Consider the following 21,395-nt stretch of genomic DNA (forward strand, 5'->3'; position numbering starts at 1 on the left):
GTGTATGTTCGGTGCATACCACTGGCTCACGGTCATATCCCACACGTCCAAGATGGCGACGTTTAAATCTCCCAGAATGCCCCTCATTTCCTGGTTCAACTGGTCTGCCAGCCAGTCTGACGCCTGTATGACTTCCCTGTAGTGCTGATGGTGCCGTGTGTTGCACGTCTTCACGATTACTGTGGTTTCAGGATACTTCTTGTGAAGCTCCTTTATCGCGGACCTTACTTCGTGCATGCGGGAGCGGTAGACATGTGTGGGTTCGGCTGTGAAGTGTGAGCACAAACTCAACACAAGCACCACATTTGCACCACCGACCATTCTCTCGATCTCAGTAGAAACACCGGCATCACTCAGGTTTTGAAACGGCCACCAAGCCGAGCTTTGGATGGGGACAGAGTGGAACTTGAATGTGGCCTGAATGCTACTTCTGTATTTAGCGTAGCGTCTAAAAAATAATCTAGCTTGTTTGTTTCCCTCTCCTTCCTGAAATATTTTTGATTTTCCGAGGCGATCGATCCATTGCCGACAAGTAGAGTCACCTCTGTGATGTGATGGCAACCACTCGTAGTATCTTTATTCGTATTCAGATACATAGTACAGATACATAGTACAGATACATAGTACAGATACAAATACAGATCGAGTATGGTGACCGTGTCAATTGACACGGTAGCCTTCGCGTGAATTTGTTTAAGGTGGATGACAGGTTGCGAATCTGAGACCCACACACTTTGGGCATCCGCCATCTCCAGCGGCATCTATTCGAGGGAGACGTGCTGGTTCTGGTTGGGATGCTTGCAGCGAGCTGCCGGATGCTCTTACACTCGAGGTCCGCCTTGATAACGCCAGCCCGTCTGGCGCTGCTCTCGTCCGCCAGTTGAAGACAGCTGCCGTTGGAGACTTGTCCCTCTAACTGGGGGAACGCCTTTCCCAAGGGCACAACGTCTGGGCGCAAGTTCGGACATGTCTATGGGCACAACCCTGGGATTCGATCCCGGGTCCCATTGTTTGACACCTCTAAACTGCAATGTTCTGTTTGATAAACATTTAGTAATGTTCTGAGGGCTAAATTGTTGAACCAGACGACAGTAAAGTGAATGCCATTTGTCACGGAGCCAGAACCCCTGAGATTCGGAATGCGGCAATCCAGGCTGGCAAAGCGGTAGCGACCTCGCCACAGCTGCATTTTCCGTTGAAAAAAAGGAAAGAAACTTTTTTAGAATAGTTAAGCAACGCTATGAGTACAATGCAAACTGTACAAGTGGAGAAAAAGAGCAATTTATAGAGTCGACGGATAAAAGATATATTCCCGCAGTTTAAGCACACAAGTGGTAAGGGAAAAATCACGTTTTATTTCCGTCAACACACATCATTAATCTTTGTCCTACTGACTGTATTTACCATGTATTCTCCCTGTGCTGGAAGTTTTCGAACCTGTTGAAATGTATACGTAGGTACTGCTTTTATTTTACTTCACACCAAGTAACTCTATAATGCTATACATCCACAAACAAACTGAGAAATTTCTTGCAAACTATATCTTGCTTCAGTCATAATGATTCATAAGGGTAATAATAAAATGAACCTGATATTTTATACAATTTATGTATTAATATTTAAACCATATATAAGTCTACTAGTTGACCACTTTACTTTGTGATTATTTCATCATTATTATCATTATCTCATTTCAATGTATTCTTGAAATTAGCCTCCGGTCATGAATTTGCAATGAATTTATTATTATCATTATTATTATTAGTATCAATTTGATAGCTGATACATCTTGATAACATCGGAATTATAAATATGAGAAAGAAATTTGCATAGGTACTATTACAGGTGAGTTTATGGTTAGGTACTCGCATATTGCCCTTTAGATATAGTCACCATTTTGGTACTTAACATGTATATAGTTCCTATTTTACAACGCAATTGGAAGAAAGGCGAATGCACGCAGATTGTTGCACAATTCAGAGTACTGATAACAAAACTTTTACTCCGCAGAGTCCAGCACATGACATTGTTGCAACCGGAAGGAATAAGTTTCAATTTTACTCTTCCATATCACCCTCGTTAAACCAGGACCCCATATCGCTCCACGTTACATCGGTCGCGAAAGGGGCCCTGGTAAAAAGATCCGTCACATATGGTTATGTGACGTCGCCACCAAAACAGCTTCAGCCAATCAGAGGGTTTGCTTCCTCTCATCGGAAGCCAGAAAAGAACGCTAGGAAGCTATCAACCAATCAGGTTACGTGTTACGGCTAGCTCATTAATTATCCATGAGCTACAACTGACGTTCTTGCCAAATAAGGTCAGCTCATTGATTATTCATGAGCAAGTCTCGTCGACCTGCATAACCATATGTGACGGGTCTTTCTACCAGGGCCCCTTTCGCGACTGATGTAACGTAGAGCGATATGGGGTCCTGGTTTAACGAGGGTGTTCCAAATAATTACCAAGCAAAATGCGGCTCACCGTCAATGTTGGAGACAGTGATTGTTCCATTCGTGACAGGGACTAAATTCGTCCGAAAGAAAGGCCTGAGGAGAGCGATGAAAACGTGCATCCTTAGAACACATACATTTGTATATGATTAAAATTTTTATGTATTTTTATAAATCATTCCGTTAATAGCAATCTAGCTATAACTAAACATACGGGGATTACATGGAATAAAGATACTGACCATGATAATCATGATAAATGCTGTTTTTGTTACTAGTATAGCAGACATTATCAGGACACGTTTCAGCCCCTGCCACAACGTTAACTCCATTATCACACCAGAGGTTCCCTGTGGTGAAGATAGAAAAGGTCTCGTCCCTGAAGTGTCGGCAAAAAGTGCACTTATCAAAGTAAGATCCGGTCACATTCGTTGTACTTTCCTAATATCGTACGCCTTTCTTTGCCAGGATAGCACTCGATGTAATATGTTTTATATTGGAATGTTGGCAAAACTTTAAACAGAAATCGCCATGGTCACAATATTAATGATATAGTTTTGGGTGTGAAGAAAAAGAAAAAGCATGACCTGAAATTCTGGTGAAAAGGGCACCTCACAGCTCCAATACCGCAGGGAATTGTTGGTAAGATCATAGGTTTAAGCATCCTAGAAATAAATCAAATTCGACTTTTCACTGTTGTGTTGGCTAGAGATGTGTTGTTCCTGCCAAACGCACTACCAGGAGACAAGAGTCTGAAGACCAAAAATCTCAATGAAAATGTTTTTATATACGTTTCTTTTATTTTCCCAAGTTATTTGTTGTTATTGCCGCTGGTTGTTTTGTTTTATGTGCCAGAGGATAGCCACATAATAAAAACAAGTATACAGCTTTGGTAGTTTACCCCTATGTGTGGTTTGACCACCAGCTGTCGGGACCTGGGAAACTCTTGTCGCGGATTTGAAACCAACAGCTAACGTTGGGTAACATAAATTCGGGATTTTTTTGATAATGGTTGACTGAAATCAATCTAGCAGAACAATAAACCATCCTTTTTTTTCTATTATTCTGTCAGTATCATGTACTATCTTTGCACTAATCATATATATGGTAGATTTTGTCTCTAGTCGTGCTGACACCATAATATTTCAACTTGAAACTATCGTCCGCCGCACGCACAATGACGGTGCTGTCGGACAGGGGTGAACATTAATTCGGGAGAGAAGATTCGTCTTCAATATCTTACCGCTAATTACATTTTATACAGCAGCTATTCGTTCAATCCTTGGCTTGATGAGAGTGCTATGGATATAGACGTGTCCAAGTAAAAACAAATACACGAAAAAACGGCCGTACCGCACGCATCAGGCCTTCGGGAACAACCCGTGTGTTGAGTCCGTAGAACGTCGCTCAAAGTTCACCTACACTGTCATGGAAATTTGTACATTATTCATCGGGGCGTTAGCTGGATGCCGTAGAAATGGTAATACTACTATGTCCACGTGTTTCTGCTTGTGCTAAGAGCAAACTTTGAGGAAAATATCGCCATCAGTTCACTATCACACACAACATTTAGACAAAAAAGTGTTCCTCGCAAACGTTTGTCGTCTGCCGAATAGCAGGATTCTGGGTAACGAATATGGCGGCGGGAAAATTCACCGTAGTGCCGTAGCCATTGGTTGTAGCAACAAAGAGGCGTTTTGATGATTAATCACACTTAGAGTCCAGTTGTAGGTTAGCAAAAGAGATTCTAATAAGTTGTATTGTAAATGATTGTGTTGAGCAGGAAGCGAATGTGACATTTGTCTTATAAACCAGCGAACAACTATGTGGTATAATTCTCCCACGAAGCCCCCAGACTGTTCCGATAAGGGACGGAGAGTTTTTGACGTAGCCAACTTCTAATGCATGGTTATCGAAGCTTTTCAGACAGTGTTCTGAATACGTTAGTCTGTCAAGTTTGCATTTCTAGCGGTATTACTGATGTTGCATCTAGCATATATCCCTAAATACCCCGTTTTCGAAAAATCCCGAATTTAAGTACCCCGCGAATTTATGTTACCCAACGTTACATATGACGCTAAATTCATTCAGCCTCTCTACGCCCTACTCTAACTTCTGAATCAAAACTCACACATCTAAAAGCTCAACTCTTGCGTCAAAGCTGGTGATTTCTAGTATCTTTGAGATGATTTGATAAAACATTCTGATTCAGTTCTTTGCATTAAACGCATGAGTTATAGTGAAGTCTATACCAACCAGAGGTCACACGTGAGGTCATGACACTTCTGTATCAAATGGAGTCTTAACGGTTTTTTTTACTATAATGAAGAGACACTATTGAACTGCGAACTTTGACATCTGACATCGGAGGCCTCATTTGAGCCCGATAAACACCACAGCTTGCTTATGAATAAATAACTTTTATGGTGGGAATTTCTATGTTCGTGTATTTATAAATTATAATGTCAATATAGAGGGACCTGTGCTATCAGCATATCACATTCAATGAAGTTCCCCTGACTCAAGTCCAACGTATTTGAAGAAATACGGTCTCATTGCACAATGTCACGGCTCTTCCAAAGACAGCATGATATCCTGACGTGCGCTCTTGTAAAATACACTAATTTTGTGCGGTAACGATCAACCAAATTGATATAACAAACGCACTGACAGTGACTGTAATTGATATTCTGGTCATGTCTATTACCTACCAAACCAATTACCCCACCCCATTCCTACCCCACCTCGACAAGTATATGTATTTTTCCACTCGAATAAAGAACCTTCGGAACAACTTTTTCGTAACTTTTGAGCATAGCGTTTGGCAACTGAAGGAAGCATTTAGTGCGAGAAAGCCTGTCAGAAAGCGTGGAAAACTGTTCTGGTCTTTTTAGATAGAGTTAGCAGCCATTGCAGAACATGCCGGCGGTATGGACCGGCACTGGTACGGCACTGAGACGTCACTAGGACGGTACGCCGAGGTCTGTGCACGGCACTGCGGCGGTAGCCATTTCCAAGCTACCGCACGCTACCCACCTGTGAGACACAAATCGGACGACAATGTTGGAGATATCTTATCTATGATCCGCCACAGTATTACTCTTGCATGATATGAAGTCTAACCTGTCTGGTCGCTCTGGAGCTTATTGTGAGTCACCTCTGACATGTGGGAGTGGCAATGTATATTACATGACAGCTTGGCCTTGAGTGGAGTATACAATATAATGTGATTTTCGACGTTGTAACTGATTGTTATTGCCGTGCATTGGGTAAACAAATACTAGATGTACGTGCATGTATTAATCGTAAGACCTCGGGTTATACATAGATGCATACGTAGTTCGGTAGCCACATCGAGAGTGAGGTATCGCACCCATAGTACTCTGCTGAGCTCTTTGCTTGCGTTGCCTTTCAGCACGATGTTCTACGTAACGTTGGGTAACATAAATTCGCGGGGTACTTGAATTCGTGATTTTTCGAAAACGGGGTATTTAGGGATATGTGCTAGATGCAACATCAGTAATACCGCTAGAAATGCAAACTTGACAGACTAACGTATTCAGAACGCTGTCTGAAAAGCTTTGAGCAAGAAGGGGACGAGGACAAAAACTCTCCGTCCCTTATTGTCACAGTCTGAGGGCTTCGTGGGAGAATTATACTACATATTTGTTCGCTGGTTTATAAGACAAATGTCACATCTGCTTCCTGCTCAACACAATTATTTACAATACAACTTATCAGAATCTCTTTTGCTAACCTACAACTGGACTCTAAGTGTGATTAATCATCAAAACGCCTCTTTGTTGCTACAACCAATGGCTACGGCACTACGGTAAATTTTCCCGCCGCCATATTCTTTACCCAGAATCCTGCTATTCGGCAGACGACAAACGTTTGCGAGGAACACTTTTTTGTCTAAATGTTGTGTGTGATAGTGGACTGATGGCGATATTTTCCTCAAAGTTTGCTCTTAGCACAAGCAGAAACACATGGACATAGTAGTATTACCATTTCTACGGCATCCAGCTAACGCCCCGATGAATAATGTACAAATTTCCATGACGGTGGGGGTAGACTTTGAGTGACGTTCTACCGACTCAACAGACGGGTTATTCCTGAAGGCCTGATGTGTGCGGTACGGCCGTTTTTTCGTGTATTTTTTTTTTACTTGGACACGTCTATATCCATAGCACTCTCCTCAAGCCAAGGATGGAACGAATAGCTGCTGTATAAAATGTAATTAGCGGTAAAATATTCAAGACGAATCTTCTCTCCCGAAATAATGTTCACACCTGTCCGACAACACCATCATTGTGCGTGCGGTTGACGGTAGTTTCAAGTTGAAATATCATGGTGTCAGCACGACTAGGGACAAAATCTACCATATATATGATCAGTGCAAAGATAGTACATGATACTGACAGAATAATAGAAAAAAAAGGATGGTTTATTGTTCTGCTAGATTGATTTCAGTCAACCATTATCGGAAAAATGGCGAGTTTATGTTACCCAACGTTACCACAGTATATACTTAGGATAATTTTCATCGCGAGGATGATAATGGGAGGCGCTCGCTTGTGGATTGGACCATTTTGAAATCAGCCTACGCTTTACAAGCAATTTATGGATTGCGCTTTACGTTGCATAAAGGTAACTGTTACGGTTTACCCAGAAAGAAAGCGACCAATTACACGTTAAGGCTCATGTACTGATTACGAATTACGTTGATTTTTGGGCGACTGCCTACGGATAACAAAGATGAAAAGGGCTGCATTACTCCTTACGAAAAAAGGTCATGCAGGCACTCTCTGAGACTCCACTGGAACTTAAGCCTGTCAGTTCTGAGGTCCCAAGACACCCAGGTGAGTCCTCGCGGCGCAGTAAAGACAGAACAAGTCCGTTACGTCCGCAGGTGAGAAGGGAAGGAAGTTTTGATCAGGGCTCCCATGATTCATAGCGCGGGCGATGACGTATTCCGTAGCAAAGGGGTGAATGACTTCATAGCGATTTGCCCTCAGGTTGAAAACATTACCATCTTTCACCCTAACGACAGTAACGTCTGCTTGGAGTTAACACGCTTACCAGGCTTCGCTACATTGTTCGCAATATATTTAAATATTGACGTTGATGGTATCTTCATACGTTTATAAGAAAGTATACGAAAGAAAAGTATATGTACATCAAATAAGTGATCAAATATTAGCGAAAGGGCAAAAGGGGAGGGAGTAGCTGAACAGACGTCCATAAGATTATGTTCAAAACAAGGAACACACAACAGTCTTCAAAGTACACTTTTAAGTTGTTAAAACAGCATTTCAATTTTCAAAAACTTCCATCCACTTGACAGCTAAACATGCCTAGTTGCCGTTTTTGGAAAAAGCTGGGATTCGACTCCTGCATCTTAACGCACTAGATCTGTTTGAACGTAAACAAACACTGACCTTACCCACTGCAGCTGGGAAACATTGGTCTAGTGGGGAAACCCCTTCCCAAAAGATGAAGTTATATACCACCGTGCGTGGATACTTGTTGCCGTCCATGATTATGTTGGCATAATGATACCGTCATCATGAATGTATTGTAGTTGACTCTGGCGTCAGCCGCACGCACAAGGTAGGCCAGTTTGGTGCTAAGCCAAATATGGTATGCGGGAAGGGCTAATCAACTGGACGCTACCTTTTTGAAACAGTTCGGTGTAGGTAGATAAAAGCTACCCGCACGTTATAAATGTAGCCTCTACCGTACCAGGCCCCGCGGATCGCTGGCCATGCATGGAAAAATAGTAGAAATTGGCCAAATAGAGTGAATTGTATGCTAAAGTAGTCGGCTAGAGGGTCCAATCTACAATCCTAGGGGCTTGCAAGTGAAACCCTGGCAAATATTCTCCCTATAGTCGGCTTAGTTAGTACAAGCAGTGCAAACCCCAATCGGTAAGGTTTGTGTATTCTATAATAATTTTCACAAAAATTAAAAAGGAGTGGAAAATAACACTATGTTAAGGTAACATCTCAAAAAAGCTAACCATAAAGCTGGAGACAAAGTTACACATCAATGAGTAGCAGTAAAAATATCTCCATATTCTTCAGATTGTCAATTGATTACAAACTTCTTTATCTTTACAAACTGGAACAATGTACATCATTCATTTCTAGATTATCCCTCATTCTTTAGATGTTTGGTACTTTACATTTTCTTTAAAGCAAACTATCTTTACCTCCGGAAAAGGTGTTAAGTCCCCTCCGGCAGGGATACTGTTCTGTCTGTGTTTGTGAGCTGACAGCTATAGCTCAATATTAACTTTGATGGATTAGTATGAATGTAGGAACGTCGGCAGTTATTAAGATTCCGGTGCACCGGTGATTTGTAGCACTATTTTCTATAGGTTTTAGAATGATAGACCGACACCCCCATCCTGACAGTTGAGTGGTACAACCCATTTAAACATCTGTCGCCGGTGTAATGGGTAGTCTGTGTTATACAAGCTTGGGCCAATTAGCTTATATTTAGGTTTATAATTTTTAAACCTTAATATTTATAATAAGTTTATATAATTAGGCTCCTGATTGCTATAGTGCCTTGTTTACTGTAACTTTGTACATAAAGTTATGATGAACAACTACGAAGAAAAAATGGATTCGAAAGAAATTGTTCTTCCGGGAAAAGGAAACAGCTTGCCATTCACTCATGCAACCTTCCATTTGAAACAGATGCATGTAGCCAAATTACATTTACAAGAGGTTGAACATTACCAACTATTTTAAGTGTTGGCATGCGCAGTAACCAGTACGTATATCTACAACAGTAGTTTCAGGTCAAATGCTACAATATTTCACAAGCTGCTATATAACATATGGACATGATAGAAGACCTGTAAAGAGACAATAGTCAATGCTACTGTCAATGAACGCATCTTTGAAATTGTACATGATAACAATCGTATATACAGAGAATATTTTACTGTACTTTGGCAGACATCATAATCAAGAGCACTCAATCTGAAAGAGGACACAGAGTCCAGAGTTAGCCCACCAATCCAAAGACTCGCAGCAGGTTTTGGTGCGACTCTTCCCAGTACTTTGACTCCAGGAGCTTCTTCTTGAACTCAGCTGCTTTCTCGAATTCTGACTCAGAGTATTCCAAGGTATCTGCGATCTTCTTTGCCCACTCTCTAGCATTGTCACCAAGGTCGGACTCCCTGACGCTGGTTTCCACAATCCTGTACCTCATGTCTGGATGACACTTCTTTTTCTTGATCAAGTCCTTGATCATGTCTGCGAGGCCTGACTTGTCAGAGATGAGAACAGGGATGCCCGCTGCGATGGCCTCCAGGCCGATCATTCCGAACGGCTCGGCACGGGACGGCATCAGGACCAGGTGGGCCTGCTGCATGTCCTTAGCGATGTCCTCCTGGGTTCCACAAGGCAGCGGCGTGGGTTTGATCCTTCCACTCTGCAGGTTCTCCTCCAGGATTTTCTTGCTCGCTTCCCAGTCATCTTCATCTATCCCACGAACACGCAGCGTGACGTTTGGGATCTTCTCGGCGACCTCCCCCATGGCCCGTGCTGCCAGATCATGGCCCTTCAGCTTCTCCACTTCGGTCACTTTTCCGACAGTCAGCACGGTTTTCTGTCCTCCTCCCGGTTTAACAGAGAGAGATTCAAACGTTGCAGATGGTCTTGGAAGGAACATCAGGTGTTCTCTTGGTTTGCTTTCTCCAAGTGACCTGTACTTCGTCTCGAAGTGGTCGTAGATCCTTCTTCCCAAGGAGAACACGGCATCTGCGTTCTTGGTATCCTCGAGGATGTCTCCCACTTTCTTCCCCGAAGCCATGGCCTTCTCAGCTCCCTTGTAGTGCTCCGTGTCTTCCGGCATGTCGTGGTTGAAAAGGACCAACTTGGCGTGTCGACAACGGTTCTCTTGTATGCTCTTTGCAGCCCCACTTGTAACATCTACATGGCCAACGATGTACTTCAAATCCTGTGGTAGGTCTGGGTAACGAATGACGTGGTCAAAGGTCAACCATTCCGGAGATGGCATCCTCGGATCCATTGGATTTCGGACAGGCAAATGTAAGTGGACACCATCTTCATCTGCGCATCTTTCATCTTCTTCAGATGCTCGCAGAGCTGTACTGTGAACTGTAGCACCATGACGTGTCAGAAACTGCGCCACTTGACGATTCACGGTAGAAGTACTTCCTTGGGACGTACCGTATGCATCGCTAACCAACAGAACAGACGTGACTTCTGCAATTCCGAAGGAAAGTTTTTCACAATAAATCGATTGTTAAAGTTATGACGAGTAAAAGGCTTGCGACATCAAATGTCCTTTTGGGAATCAATACTTGAGCATTCCAGTGTAAAATAATACAATAATAAATGCATCAATTAGCAATAATGTTAACAGTCAATATTGGGCATATTGCATATCGCTTTGTTTTAATCCATGATACCGATTTTCTGAGGTGTGATATCATCTGTATATCGCAATATGTGATTGCAGTCTAATTGCTAATGATAAGTCGCCTGTATTGTCTAGCGATGGTAGGAAAGCCGAATTTAATCTAATAGCACATTTGATGCCATTTTGCCAAGACAATTCGAGACATTCAGAAAACAAATCGTCAAAGAAAAATTAGCTACGAGCACGTCTGTGTCTCAGATTCTACATGGATATTTTGCCTTAGCGAAAAAATAATTGAACGTCTATGCGGTAAGTCTGCAATCAAAGATTAGAAGCGGAAACTAAGATTGCTGTCAAAATCATGTTTTGCGTATACTAAGAACAATATTTGTACGTATTTGTTTTTCTACAACATTACCACCTTTACCCCAAATGACAGTTACTCGTCGACAAGCAAGTGAATAAATATTGGGAAACAGTCAGACGTTTCTGGTAGCACCCACTCTATAATACAAGCTTTCGTCAGTGACACTGAGTAAGAACTGCAGATCAGCAGTTTTTGACCATAAATCGATATGCAAAGAATGTGAATACATTTTTAGAAAGTCCAATAGGAAACAAACAAAATAAGAAGACAAAGATGAGTCAATTAGCTCCTGTTGTTTGAGTACAGGAGCTAAGGCTGTGTCGCGGGTAGGACTGGGCCCCACGTGCCAGACGGTTTTTCCGAACTGGGAACACGGAATAGTTGGCCTTGTTACTGTTGGTAAATGGTTTGCACTTTGTGTTTAGTGCTTTCTTAGACTGGTTGGAAGGTTTGAGAACTGTGTTGAGGGTCCAGTTTTGGTAGCCACACTTTGCTAGGACACCTCGGATGTGTCTATGTTCGTCTGTTTTGGCTGAGTCAGCAATTTATTGGACCCCTATGCCACAGAGACAGGTTGAAGTCATACAAGATGAAGTAGTTATTACCACTCTGAAAATGTCTAAACCCCCTACAAGGAACATTACCGGGGAAGGGCCAGCTGCTATCAAGGATTTGGTCATATTGATTCTTACTGCTGACAAGAGGCAGATGCAAAGTAGTCTTAGACGGGGACATTATGACAGGAAGGTACGAGACTTCTGAGGGGACACTGACATGCCCATGAAAAAGGACCCCACAAACCAACTTTAAATGGGAAATAACTGCAGCACTCAAGAAATTGACAAATGAGGGGGTTTGGTATCGTATCGCCTAGTCTAAAGCTTAATACCACTACGGAACAACCCCCAGCATTCTACCACATTCCCAAAACCCACAAATACAGCATCCCCCTGTGACCCATTGTCTCCTGTGCAGGTTCTTTCAACTACGAGTTAGCAAGGTTTCTTGCTAAGATCTTGGAACAATTAGCGGAGAAGTCTCAGCATCATGTACAGAATAGCGCAGATTTCGTTAACAAAATCAAAGACATTCATGAAGAGGAAGATGAAATGATCTCTTCATCTGATGTGTGTTCTTTAGTCACTTGCATACCCCTAAAGAAGCAGCTGCAGTTTCAGTAGTCAGAGAAGCTTTGGTAGTCGAGGGCAGACTAGCAGATAGAACCAACTATCCATTGACCAAATTTGCAAACCTCAAGACCGTTGTTTCAGGAGCATATACATTCAGGAACATAAAAAACAGATATGCTGACAACTACGTATACAGGGCTGTGCTATAGAATCACCAGTTCGCCCATTGTTGTAAACCTGTAAATGGAGAAGTTTGAGAACAAAGCCCTTTGTACTTTCAAGGACACTCTCTCAGACAATTCGTTCCACTGTGTAGACGACACTTGGTGTAGACAAAACAGAGAGTAGCTGGTGGCTTATTTAAACATATCAACATCAAGGTCACACAGGAGTGAGCCATGATAATATGCTTCCCATTCAAGCTTGCTAGACACCTAAATCATCATAGGAAATGATGGTAACCTTTGAAAATACGATCAATATACAGCATCCTCGTCCACCAGGACCTTTCCGCTCTACGTTACATCGCTCGCGGAAAAGGCCCTGGTAACACGGGGTGGCATCCATGGTTATTGCAGGTCGAGCCTCCAAAACAGCTTCAGCCAATCAGAGGGGTTAAAACCCATTTGCTTCCACTCATCGGAAGCAAACGCGCAAAGAACGCTGGGAAGCTATCAACCAATCATGTTACGTGTTACGGCTAGCTCATTAATTATTTATGAGCTACAACTGCCGTTTGTCCCAAATAAGGGTTAGCTCATTAACTATTCATTAGCTACAACTGCCGTTTGTCCCAAATAAGGATTAGCTCATTAATTATTCATCAGCAAGTCTCGTCGACCTGCAATAACCATGGATGCCATCCCGTGTTACCAGGGCCCTTTTCCGCGAGCGATGTAACGTAGAGCGGAAAGGTCCTGGTGGACGAGGATGATATACAGGTGCAAACCATTAACCAACAGAAATAGTTGTATCCGAAAAAACTCCGATGAATCTTTCAAAACTTCAACATGAGAGAAACCCAACTCCAACAACATCTACATTGGAACGATTTAGACTTTTCAATCATTTCCACCATCTACACACAAGCAGTGACACTATTTCAATCTCGACTCCACGGATATCCTAGAACGCGAACCCCGCTGCTTCCAACGCTAATGTGGAGATAGAGAGGCAATGTATGAAAGTACACTCCCACCCACAACAGGAAAGCAGAGCTACGTGTTGAATAATCTAGCACATGGGGCCCAACCCTACCAGCGACCGAGTATTATCACCCGTAGTCCAGCAACATGAGTTAAATTGCTCAACTTTGTCCTTTTTTCCCCATTTGACTTTGTAAAGTTGTCTTCACTAGCACTTAATTTGGACATCAGTTTATACTTCGTGGTTAATTTACTGATCAACAAATCTTACTCAGTGTCTCTGAAAAAAGGTAGTGGGTGCTGTCCGAAATATCCCAGTCCAAATTTTTATCGAGTTGATTGAGTAACTGTCATGTGGTGTATCTTATCACCTGGATGTCAAACTTCATCAATTACTATCCATACCTTGCTTGGGCAGGTTTATCGAGGGGTCATTGTCACTGGAAAAGCCTAAATGTCGCGTCTTGGCTTTCCTCTTCCCACCTGAGATCAATGATAAAGAAATATTCTAAACAATGCAATTCTCCCCATATAATTTTTTGCTCTTGTCAGGCCTATCGTCGCACGAAATGACAGTTCTCAGAGGCGGATAATCAGTTAGGCTTTGGTACTTGTTCATAATGGTGTTTTTACAGTTCGTTGGTTGCATTTGGAAAGCCTCGCCCATTGCGATCACAGGTCCATCATTGTCTTTAATCATACTCTCTCACCTGAAATGTGCGTGCCACAAGCTTAAGACTTTTAGGATCGTATACATCAGGAATAAGAATCAACAACTGAACGAAAAACATTAATATAACTGGATAACTGGGTGGTTTGTATCCAACTAAAGATCATAAACGGTAAAACTAAGATTGCTGTCAAATTTACGTTTCCGGTAATAAAATATTTGCATGCGGAGAGGCATTTGTATTCTGTTACAGAGTAACATGTTAGTTTTACCTCTCTTCGGTTGCATTGGGAATGCCTCGCCCATGGCGATCACAGAATCATCCTGTTGTTGAATCCGACTTGTCTCTCTCTCATCTGAAATGTCATACGACAAGACTTTGAGCAAGATGGTAACGGCGTAAAGAAATATACAAGTCAGTTGAAGTCATCATTTTCGGAAAGCATGATTAACCAAAGCGTACAACTTAGTTTTACTCTTTATCATTGACTTTAAATGCTACAAAGAGTGACCATACTTAACCATAGGTAGGAGGACAACTTAGACCTCGTTCTAAGGGGTTGTTTAAATGTTGTATACATTTTTGTAAGGACAAACGAAACCCTGTATCATAATATAACGTCCTTGCCTATCAATGCCAAAGATCCTGATTTTTCTCTTTGTTCAAATCACAAGGACAGGGAGATTTAAAAAAAATCCACTGATCTACCTTCGTCAACGGAGAGGAACACTGGTGCCGACGGGATCCGGCGCCGAAGATCAGTCACTTGTTCTCTGGTCTCCTGAAATCGTTTGAAATGAACGGTTCCTTTATACATATTCTTAGCCGAGTGCGTTGTGTTTAAAATCAGTCCAATGGACCACCTGTTGCAGTCTGCCGGTGGGAAGAAGAAGTAGATACTATCCGAAACGTCAAGGGGGTCTCCAATGACTTCCTTTCTGTTATCAAACCTGGCATCTATCCTCTCATCCTTTCCCATGGCGACTCGGTGTTGAAACGGAGGAAGCCTCTTCATATTGGAAGCTCGGAAAAAGTCTGTAGGGTCGTCGTCCTTGTGGACACACAGGAGGTGGATGTAGTTGTTTTCTGTTGTTGCCTGGTTTGGGTTGATGATGAGATAGACTTTGTCTTCAGTGTATCTGTTCCAACATGCCTGGAATGCCCCAGCTGTAGTCGTCGCAGATGAGGTTGCAGAAGTAGTTGCAGATGTTGACGGGACATCTGACTCTCTTGAGATACCTCCTCCCACTGGCTGCTGATTGGCTGCCTCATCTTGATTTCCTGGTCTCTCGTCAGTAGTAGTCGAACTCTCGCTGTCATCGTTCCTTCCCCTAACACCAGTTACTCTGAAAAGACAAGTAAAACAGATGGTGAAATATCAAAGGATCACCTAAGAAATATCAAAGCTACCTCAAATATGGAAAATAATTGCTCAGTGTATTACCCAGAAAAGTGTCTCGTTGTGAATGTGACTGTTTCCTCTGTCTCTTGGAACTCCGCTCTCAGCAAAGACCACTGGGGACGATGTGATGTTTTCTCCATCAGGACGGCTTTTCCTGCGCTGCAGTCGCTCTGCTTCCATGCCCACGGTAGGTTGACTCTCACTGGTTGTAAGAAATATTCCTCCTGTTCCTGGTGCACGGTCAGTACCGGCGTCACAGCTGAGAAAGCCTTTGTCAATGCGTCATCAATGGGCAGCATCTCAACCTATAAGATTGAAAAAAAAAGGTAATTGGTAGAGAAAATAGAGACCGCGAGTCGGATCTGAAGATGGGGGGACTTGGACCGAGACTGATGAGCGGAATGGACCGTGTTATATTTTATCTATGTCATGCCCAACCAAGAAAACATATTTCAATACGATATGCTCCGGAAGTAACATCAATTGCAAACTCCGTACACTGTAGGGTATGCGAATTTTCGAAGAGCACACGCGAAGTGCGTTCGAATGATTCCATGGAAGGCCGTGTGGTGCAGCTAGAAACCCATGCATGTAAAAACGTTGAATACCCAGGCACATGACATGATCCGATTTATCATATGAATGACTGAGAGCCAACAGTATATGAACAGTCCGGGAAAACGAAGGAGTGATTAGAAATGTTGTTCTTTCAAGCACATTTTGTGGACGTAAACACTGCATCACCCAACTAGATCGAGACACGTGTTAGCAACAACAGCGTGTATTGTGCATTTCTAAGCTACGCAAAAGCCTGCCTGCAAAGCAAGTAATAAACGATCTAAAGATCCTACAGAGCATATGTAAATTTACCTCCAAGGAAAGAGACCTATCCGTCTCAACGCATCCTTTCGGAAACGAGATAGTGACACCATCTTCCTCAAGTGTGCAACCTTCCGCTGTTATCATGTACTTGTTCAACACAACAGATGACGACGCCTGTGGAAACAAAAATGACAATTGATCTACAGAATACTGATTCGATGCATAAACTTGGTCTACAAAGAGAGATAGTCAATAGGTATCGTAATGGATATCGTATTGTATCAACGCACCTTCCTTAGGACTTCTGTAAGGAGAAGACTGATCTTTGTAGTGGTCAGTCGTACATCTGTCACTGGAACTTCTGTTGACGGCATATCAAGCATCCCCGCACAGCGCCTGCCGAGCACCTCTACCAGACGATCCCTGGTTCCCTCGGGGTAAACGAGGACCGGAAAGACCAGATCCTTGTTCTGCACGCAGAACTCGTACCCGAGCGCTGACCAGTGGCTGTTGTGGAGAGCCTGCGGTGTGATGATTGGGACCACCATCCTGACGTTTCGTGTGAGAAGATGATCCAAGAGCTTGTCAGTTATGACATCTCCTGGTTTCATAGCATCCTCAGAAACTGTTACTCCGTACCTGCTGGATGATTGGACTGCCTGTTTCAACAGTGGCTCGACGAGCTTCTCATTGTAGTCTCCAACGTGTAGGACAACAATGTGGTTCCCTGCAAATAGAAGCGAAACATCAACAGTCTGATGCGTAAACTGAGTGACAGGCACATAAGCTGATACACAATACACAACATCATACAATAGGTGCAATACATCAAGGAGGGGTTTTAAAGATCACCCACAGGAAATGGATTTGAAGCAGACATTACCTCTCTCTTCCCTGCGAAACATAGATGCTCTCTCTGGTAGGCACGCCTCTACAGAAGCGCCCAGCAGGCGACGACATGTGTCTCCGCCATTGTCGACGTTAGCAACCAACTGTTTGAACCTGCTGACGGATGTGAGTTCGTGCCTGATCCGATCACACTCCGTCAGACTCAGCCCCCCGCACGTCTCCATACAGTCCAGGACAGGACCGATGGTGCGGACTGCACCTACGTCAGCTAGATTCAGGGTGGGCTCTATCATCACTGGTCCATCGCCACCTGAGTTCTCTGCACGTGCAAAGTGTTCCCGTCAGTAAGAATACCAACCTTTCTTTGGAGAAGATACACCATAAGAACTAACAAACCAAATATAATTTACCTGCACGGGACATTCTCATCTCACGGATACCACCCATCCAGACAACGATGAAGTCATCTGAAAAACTGAGATTAAAACCAGTAAGTATCCCATAGCCTACAGATAATACAATGCCAAGAAAGTGCAAGGAACACCGGACACCCTCTTGTGTATTTCAATCAACCAAATGTACATAAAAAGATGAGCAAAACAAATGAAAGGGTTTGATTTACAGATTCATAAGAAAAATGGAAGGTATAGAATTTGCTTCGAACTCACCGACTGGATCCCGTTGCTGCTTCTTGCCCGATGTCAGAGACCGGGTGGAATATCGGTTTGTCATTGTCATCTGACTCCTCTCCATAGCACCAGTCATACTGGATTGAGGGAATCCACTTCTCCTTGATCTCGAAGAGACAACTGCTAAGGAACTTTCTAACCCGAAGGCCCTCTGTGAAGACTGGCTGCTCTTCAGCTTCAGACAAAAGCTCCACCTTCAGGTAGTGCCTCACTTTGGTTACCACGAACTGTTGCTTTAATTCATTGGTAGGAAAGCGGCCGCAGCCGGCAAACACGCGGGACTCTTCAAGACCGAACCTGCGCACACAGATTGCTTGTAGACGGTAGAACATGCCACTTGGGAGGAACATGTTATCGAATACGACATACAGGGGTGACCTGCATCTCCTCATGTGCCCGGGATACAAGGTGAGGTCGTCAGGCTTTGTGGCTAAAAGAGATGGTACAAAGTAGATTTCTTCTCTCTCAGACTCGTGCATCGTGTCATCAAGCCCAACTATTGGCGTGGCGTTGCAAAGTAGGTAGTACTTTTCCATCAGTCGCTTTAGAAATGCCCTGTTCCGCAGCAGGTAGGGTTTCTGCATCTTCTGGTCTGCTTTGGTCCAGATGAACGTCAACAGCTTGTCACTGAGGATGCCTTCCGTCTCCAGCCTCTCCCACATCTTGGCAACCTCTTCATCCGTGCTCCTGTCTTGTTGGTACTGAGGGACGGTAATGATGGTCTTGAAAACGTCAATCATCACCTGGGGTCGAAGGGCCACGTGGTCGCGGAGGACTGGTTCGTTGATGAAGATGATGTCACCAAGGTCGTGCAGGAAGGTCAGGATGTCGGGAACATGACTGTTGTCCGTGATGCCCACGTCACCACTCCGGGCCAGATCAACGACATCTTGGAAAGGGCAGAAGGGGTCGTCTTCTTTCCTCTTGTCCATCAGTTTGGACTTCAGATGAAGCCAGGTCATCGGCACCTCCTCACCCATGTACGACAGGCCTTGCGCTACCTCACGGAGGTATTCTCGGAGCTCGTCAAAGTCGCTGTTGTCCTCGTCGAAGTTGTCCACAGTGAATATCTTTGGTAAGACGTGTTTAGCGGCAGCCTTACCACTGATGTGATCAAGTATGTCTTTCTTGTATGTTTCAATATCCGACTGAAATCAAGAGCAAAGATTCATAAAATCACCAACATGTACTAATATGAGAAACCAGCCCAATGTCGACCATTTGGGCTATGTATATGAACTGCAAGCTTCAGAGAAAATACAAGCTCAACAACCATTATTTGAAAGTAGACCTTTCGCAGATTTTCAAAAGAATTAAGATTCTACATACCTCGCTGACCTCCTTCTTGTGTGTGAGGACAAATACGACAGGCGGCTCTTTCTGGTCTCGTCCGTGAACTAGGGTGTGTGTGTGGACAGAGTTCAGCCAGTGGTCCAGGTAGTCTGGACAGATAAAGGAGTCGTAACATTTTTGTTGTTGTACGAAATAGGTTATTGTTATCGCAATCTCAGCGCTATAGCTATTGTACACCTACACTTGAAAGTTCACCTGTGCTGGTAGAAGCCCTTCTGAATCAAAGTTGAACTGAAATTGCCAACATAAAAAAACTAAACTATTGCTCATATCATGCAAGTTCCATTTTTGTGTTGGTAATTACGGTTGAACTTTGATTCAGGACGTATTTAAACCATCCAAGTTCCATTTCAATTCCCATGTTCAGATAAACTGCGGCCACCATATAAGTTAAGGTTGACCGTTATTACAAAGATGTTGCAGATCAAACCGTCAGCCTTGCCATCACTTATGTCTACAGTAAAAGAGGTGGTACACACCTCTTCCAGTTACGAGGTTGTCTGCTGCTGCCTTGTAGTCCAGATCAGGTACAGGGTCTGACAGCTTCTGCAGCAGTGACATGACCAGGATGTAGATCCCGCGGTACGTGAAGAAGCACTGGTGCGAGCCGTAGTACGTGGCCTGGCCGCCGAAGTCCCAGAGGGAGAGACGCGGGTGCTCGGCTGTTCCAAGCTGATCCTCGGTTACATCACCTTCTAGTCGCTGCTGGGCTTTTGTTATGACATCATCCGGAATGTCTTGCGTTTGCTCCTGAACCGTCTCTTCACCCAAGCTTCCCTGTTGAGCTTTTATCACGGTATCGGCGGGGATGGCCTGTGTGCTGGCTACCCCTCCGCTCTCTGCAATGGAAACGTTTTGTTTTACTCCATCTTACTTGAATTATACAGAATGTACCTGGAATTTGATAAGTACTGTTTTTCTGCGGAGGCCACCAGCTCAGTCACTTCCCACCAGTGCTCGAAAACATTTAACCACAACAATGGATATGAAACAGAAATTTTGTATAAAATAAATCTCATGTTTTTGTGTAATATACTATGTAACTAGTGAAGATGCGCATCCGTTTCTTCCCTTCATTTTCCAGCTTTTGATTCTGTTGACGCTTCCCCCTATCCTCTTGTGCTTTTCCAGCATCTTATAACAACATAAAACCAGTGAGATATCACAGGTGCTACAATGTCATGTTTGTTTATTATTAGCGATGGAATCATACCAACAGGTATCAAAATGTAAAACTGCATAGAGGCGTCTTGTTCTGTATATACGAGTCAAGTATGTTCAATTTTATGTAAAAGGTTATGCTGACAAAGTTCTCCCTATCGCCCTGTGTACATATCATGTATCATGTAATATGTTAAGTTAGGCCTTTGCAGTTAGGTATTTTTGGCTGCTTTCCTAAAAAGCAAAGGTCGGCTGGTAGGTATTCTAAGATTCTCGTTTTATTCGTGCTTTTATCTTAGATTTTGGCCGTGTGCTCCAAGAAATACAATTTAGCAGAATTGACGTTAAGCTTAAAAGCATAAGACGTACTTTCAACATAGCATTTCACAGAGCATGCCTCGTACAAGAAAACTGTAAAGTGAACAAACTTTGAAGTACAATGTTTATCACACACTTTGGTATCAACTGTTCACAACCCTTATCTGTTAATATACGGCTAGTGACGGCATGCATCAATATAAAAGCTCCCTGCTTGCATACTTCGTCGTTTAACCGGAAACACAATCGTTTTCCCTAAGCCTTATTATGGATACCTGTAGTCTTTTTCCGAAGGTCGCTCTTCTGTTTGACTGCTTCTTGGGTTCGTGAGGAAGTCATGGTAACTGATTTGTTCCTTTCTTGTTGCTCTGCTAATCGCTCTGCCATAGTTTCTTTGAATTCGTCTGGCTCTTCTGTAATCATAATAATTGTCGTTTGTTATTTTGTTACAGCTGATGCTGTTATCTCCATGAAAAAAGCTTTTTCATGGAGATACTGTTTTGCTTGCGTTTCGTTTTTGTGTGTATGTATGTGTCACTGGACGCTTAAAGTCACCATAACTGTAGAACCTGTACATGGATTGTAATGATTTTTGGTATGTGGGTGGGTGTTAGGAGGAGGAAGGTCAAGGT

The 21,395-nt window shown here is 43.2% G+C and overlaps 1 protein-coding gene across 1 annotated transcript; it reads right to left on the reverse strand.

Moving 5' to 3' along the window:
- Positions 1-8,699: 8,699 nt before the first annotated feature.
- Positions 8,700-20,418, reverse strand: LOC136437583 (uncharacterized). The gene is made up of 13 exons (XM_066432203.1): positions 20,370-20,418; positions 19,764-20,123; positions 19,261-19,373; positions 17,911-19,079; positions 17,653-17,717; positions 17,277-17,561; positions 16,684-17,120; positions 16,442-16,567; positions 15,614-15,876; positions 14,878-15,515; positions 14,441-14,524; positions 13,904-13,981; positions 8,700-10,699 (listed from the first exon to the last, which is right to left on the reverse strand). Exons 1-13 carry the CDS (start codon positions 20,416-20,418, stop codon positions 9,474-9,476), a joined length of 4,893 nt encoding a protein of 1,630 aa, XP_066288300.1. The 3' UTR covers positions 8,700-9,473.
- Positions 20,419-21,395: the final 977 nt, after the last annotated feature.

The sequence above is a fragment of the Branchiostoma lanceolatum genome, chromosome 6 (genome assembly GCF_035083965.1).
Source record: "Branchiostoma lanceolatum isolate klBraLanc5 chromosome 6, klBraLanc5.hap2, whole genome shotgun sequence".
In the NCBI taxonomy this organism is placed as follows: Eukaryota; Metazoa; Chordata; class Leptocardii; order Amphioxiformes; family Branchiostomatidae; genus Branchiostoma; species Branchiostoma lanceolatum.

Bases quoted from the DNA above. Each gene is read 5' to 3' on its own strand.
- LOC136437583 (XM_066432203.1), bottom strand. From the start codon at position 20,418: ATGCTGGAAAAGCACAAGAGGATAGGGGGAAGCGTCAACAGAATCAAA. The intron at 17,718-17,910 runs GTGAGTTCGAAG...TTTTAATCTCAG, and splicing joins GCAGCAACGGGATCCAGTCG to TTTTTCAGATGACTTCATCG. The intron at 15,877-16,441 runs GTAAATTTACAT...TCAATCTTATAG, and splicing joins ATAGGTCTCTTTCCTTGGAG to GTTGAGATGCTGCCCATTGA.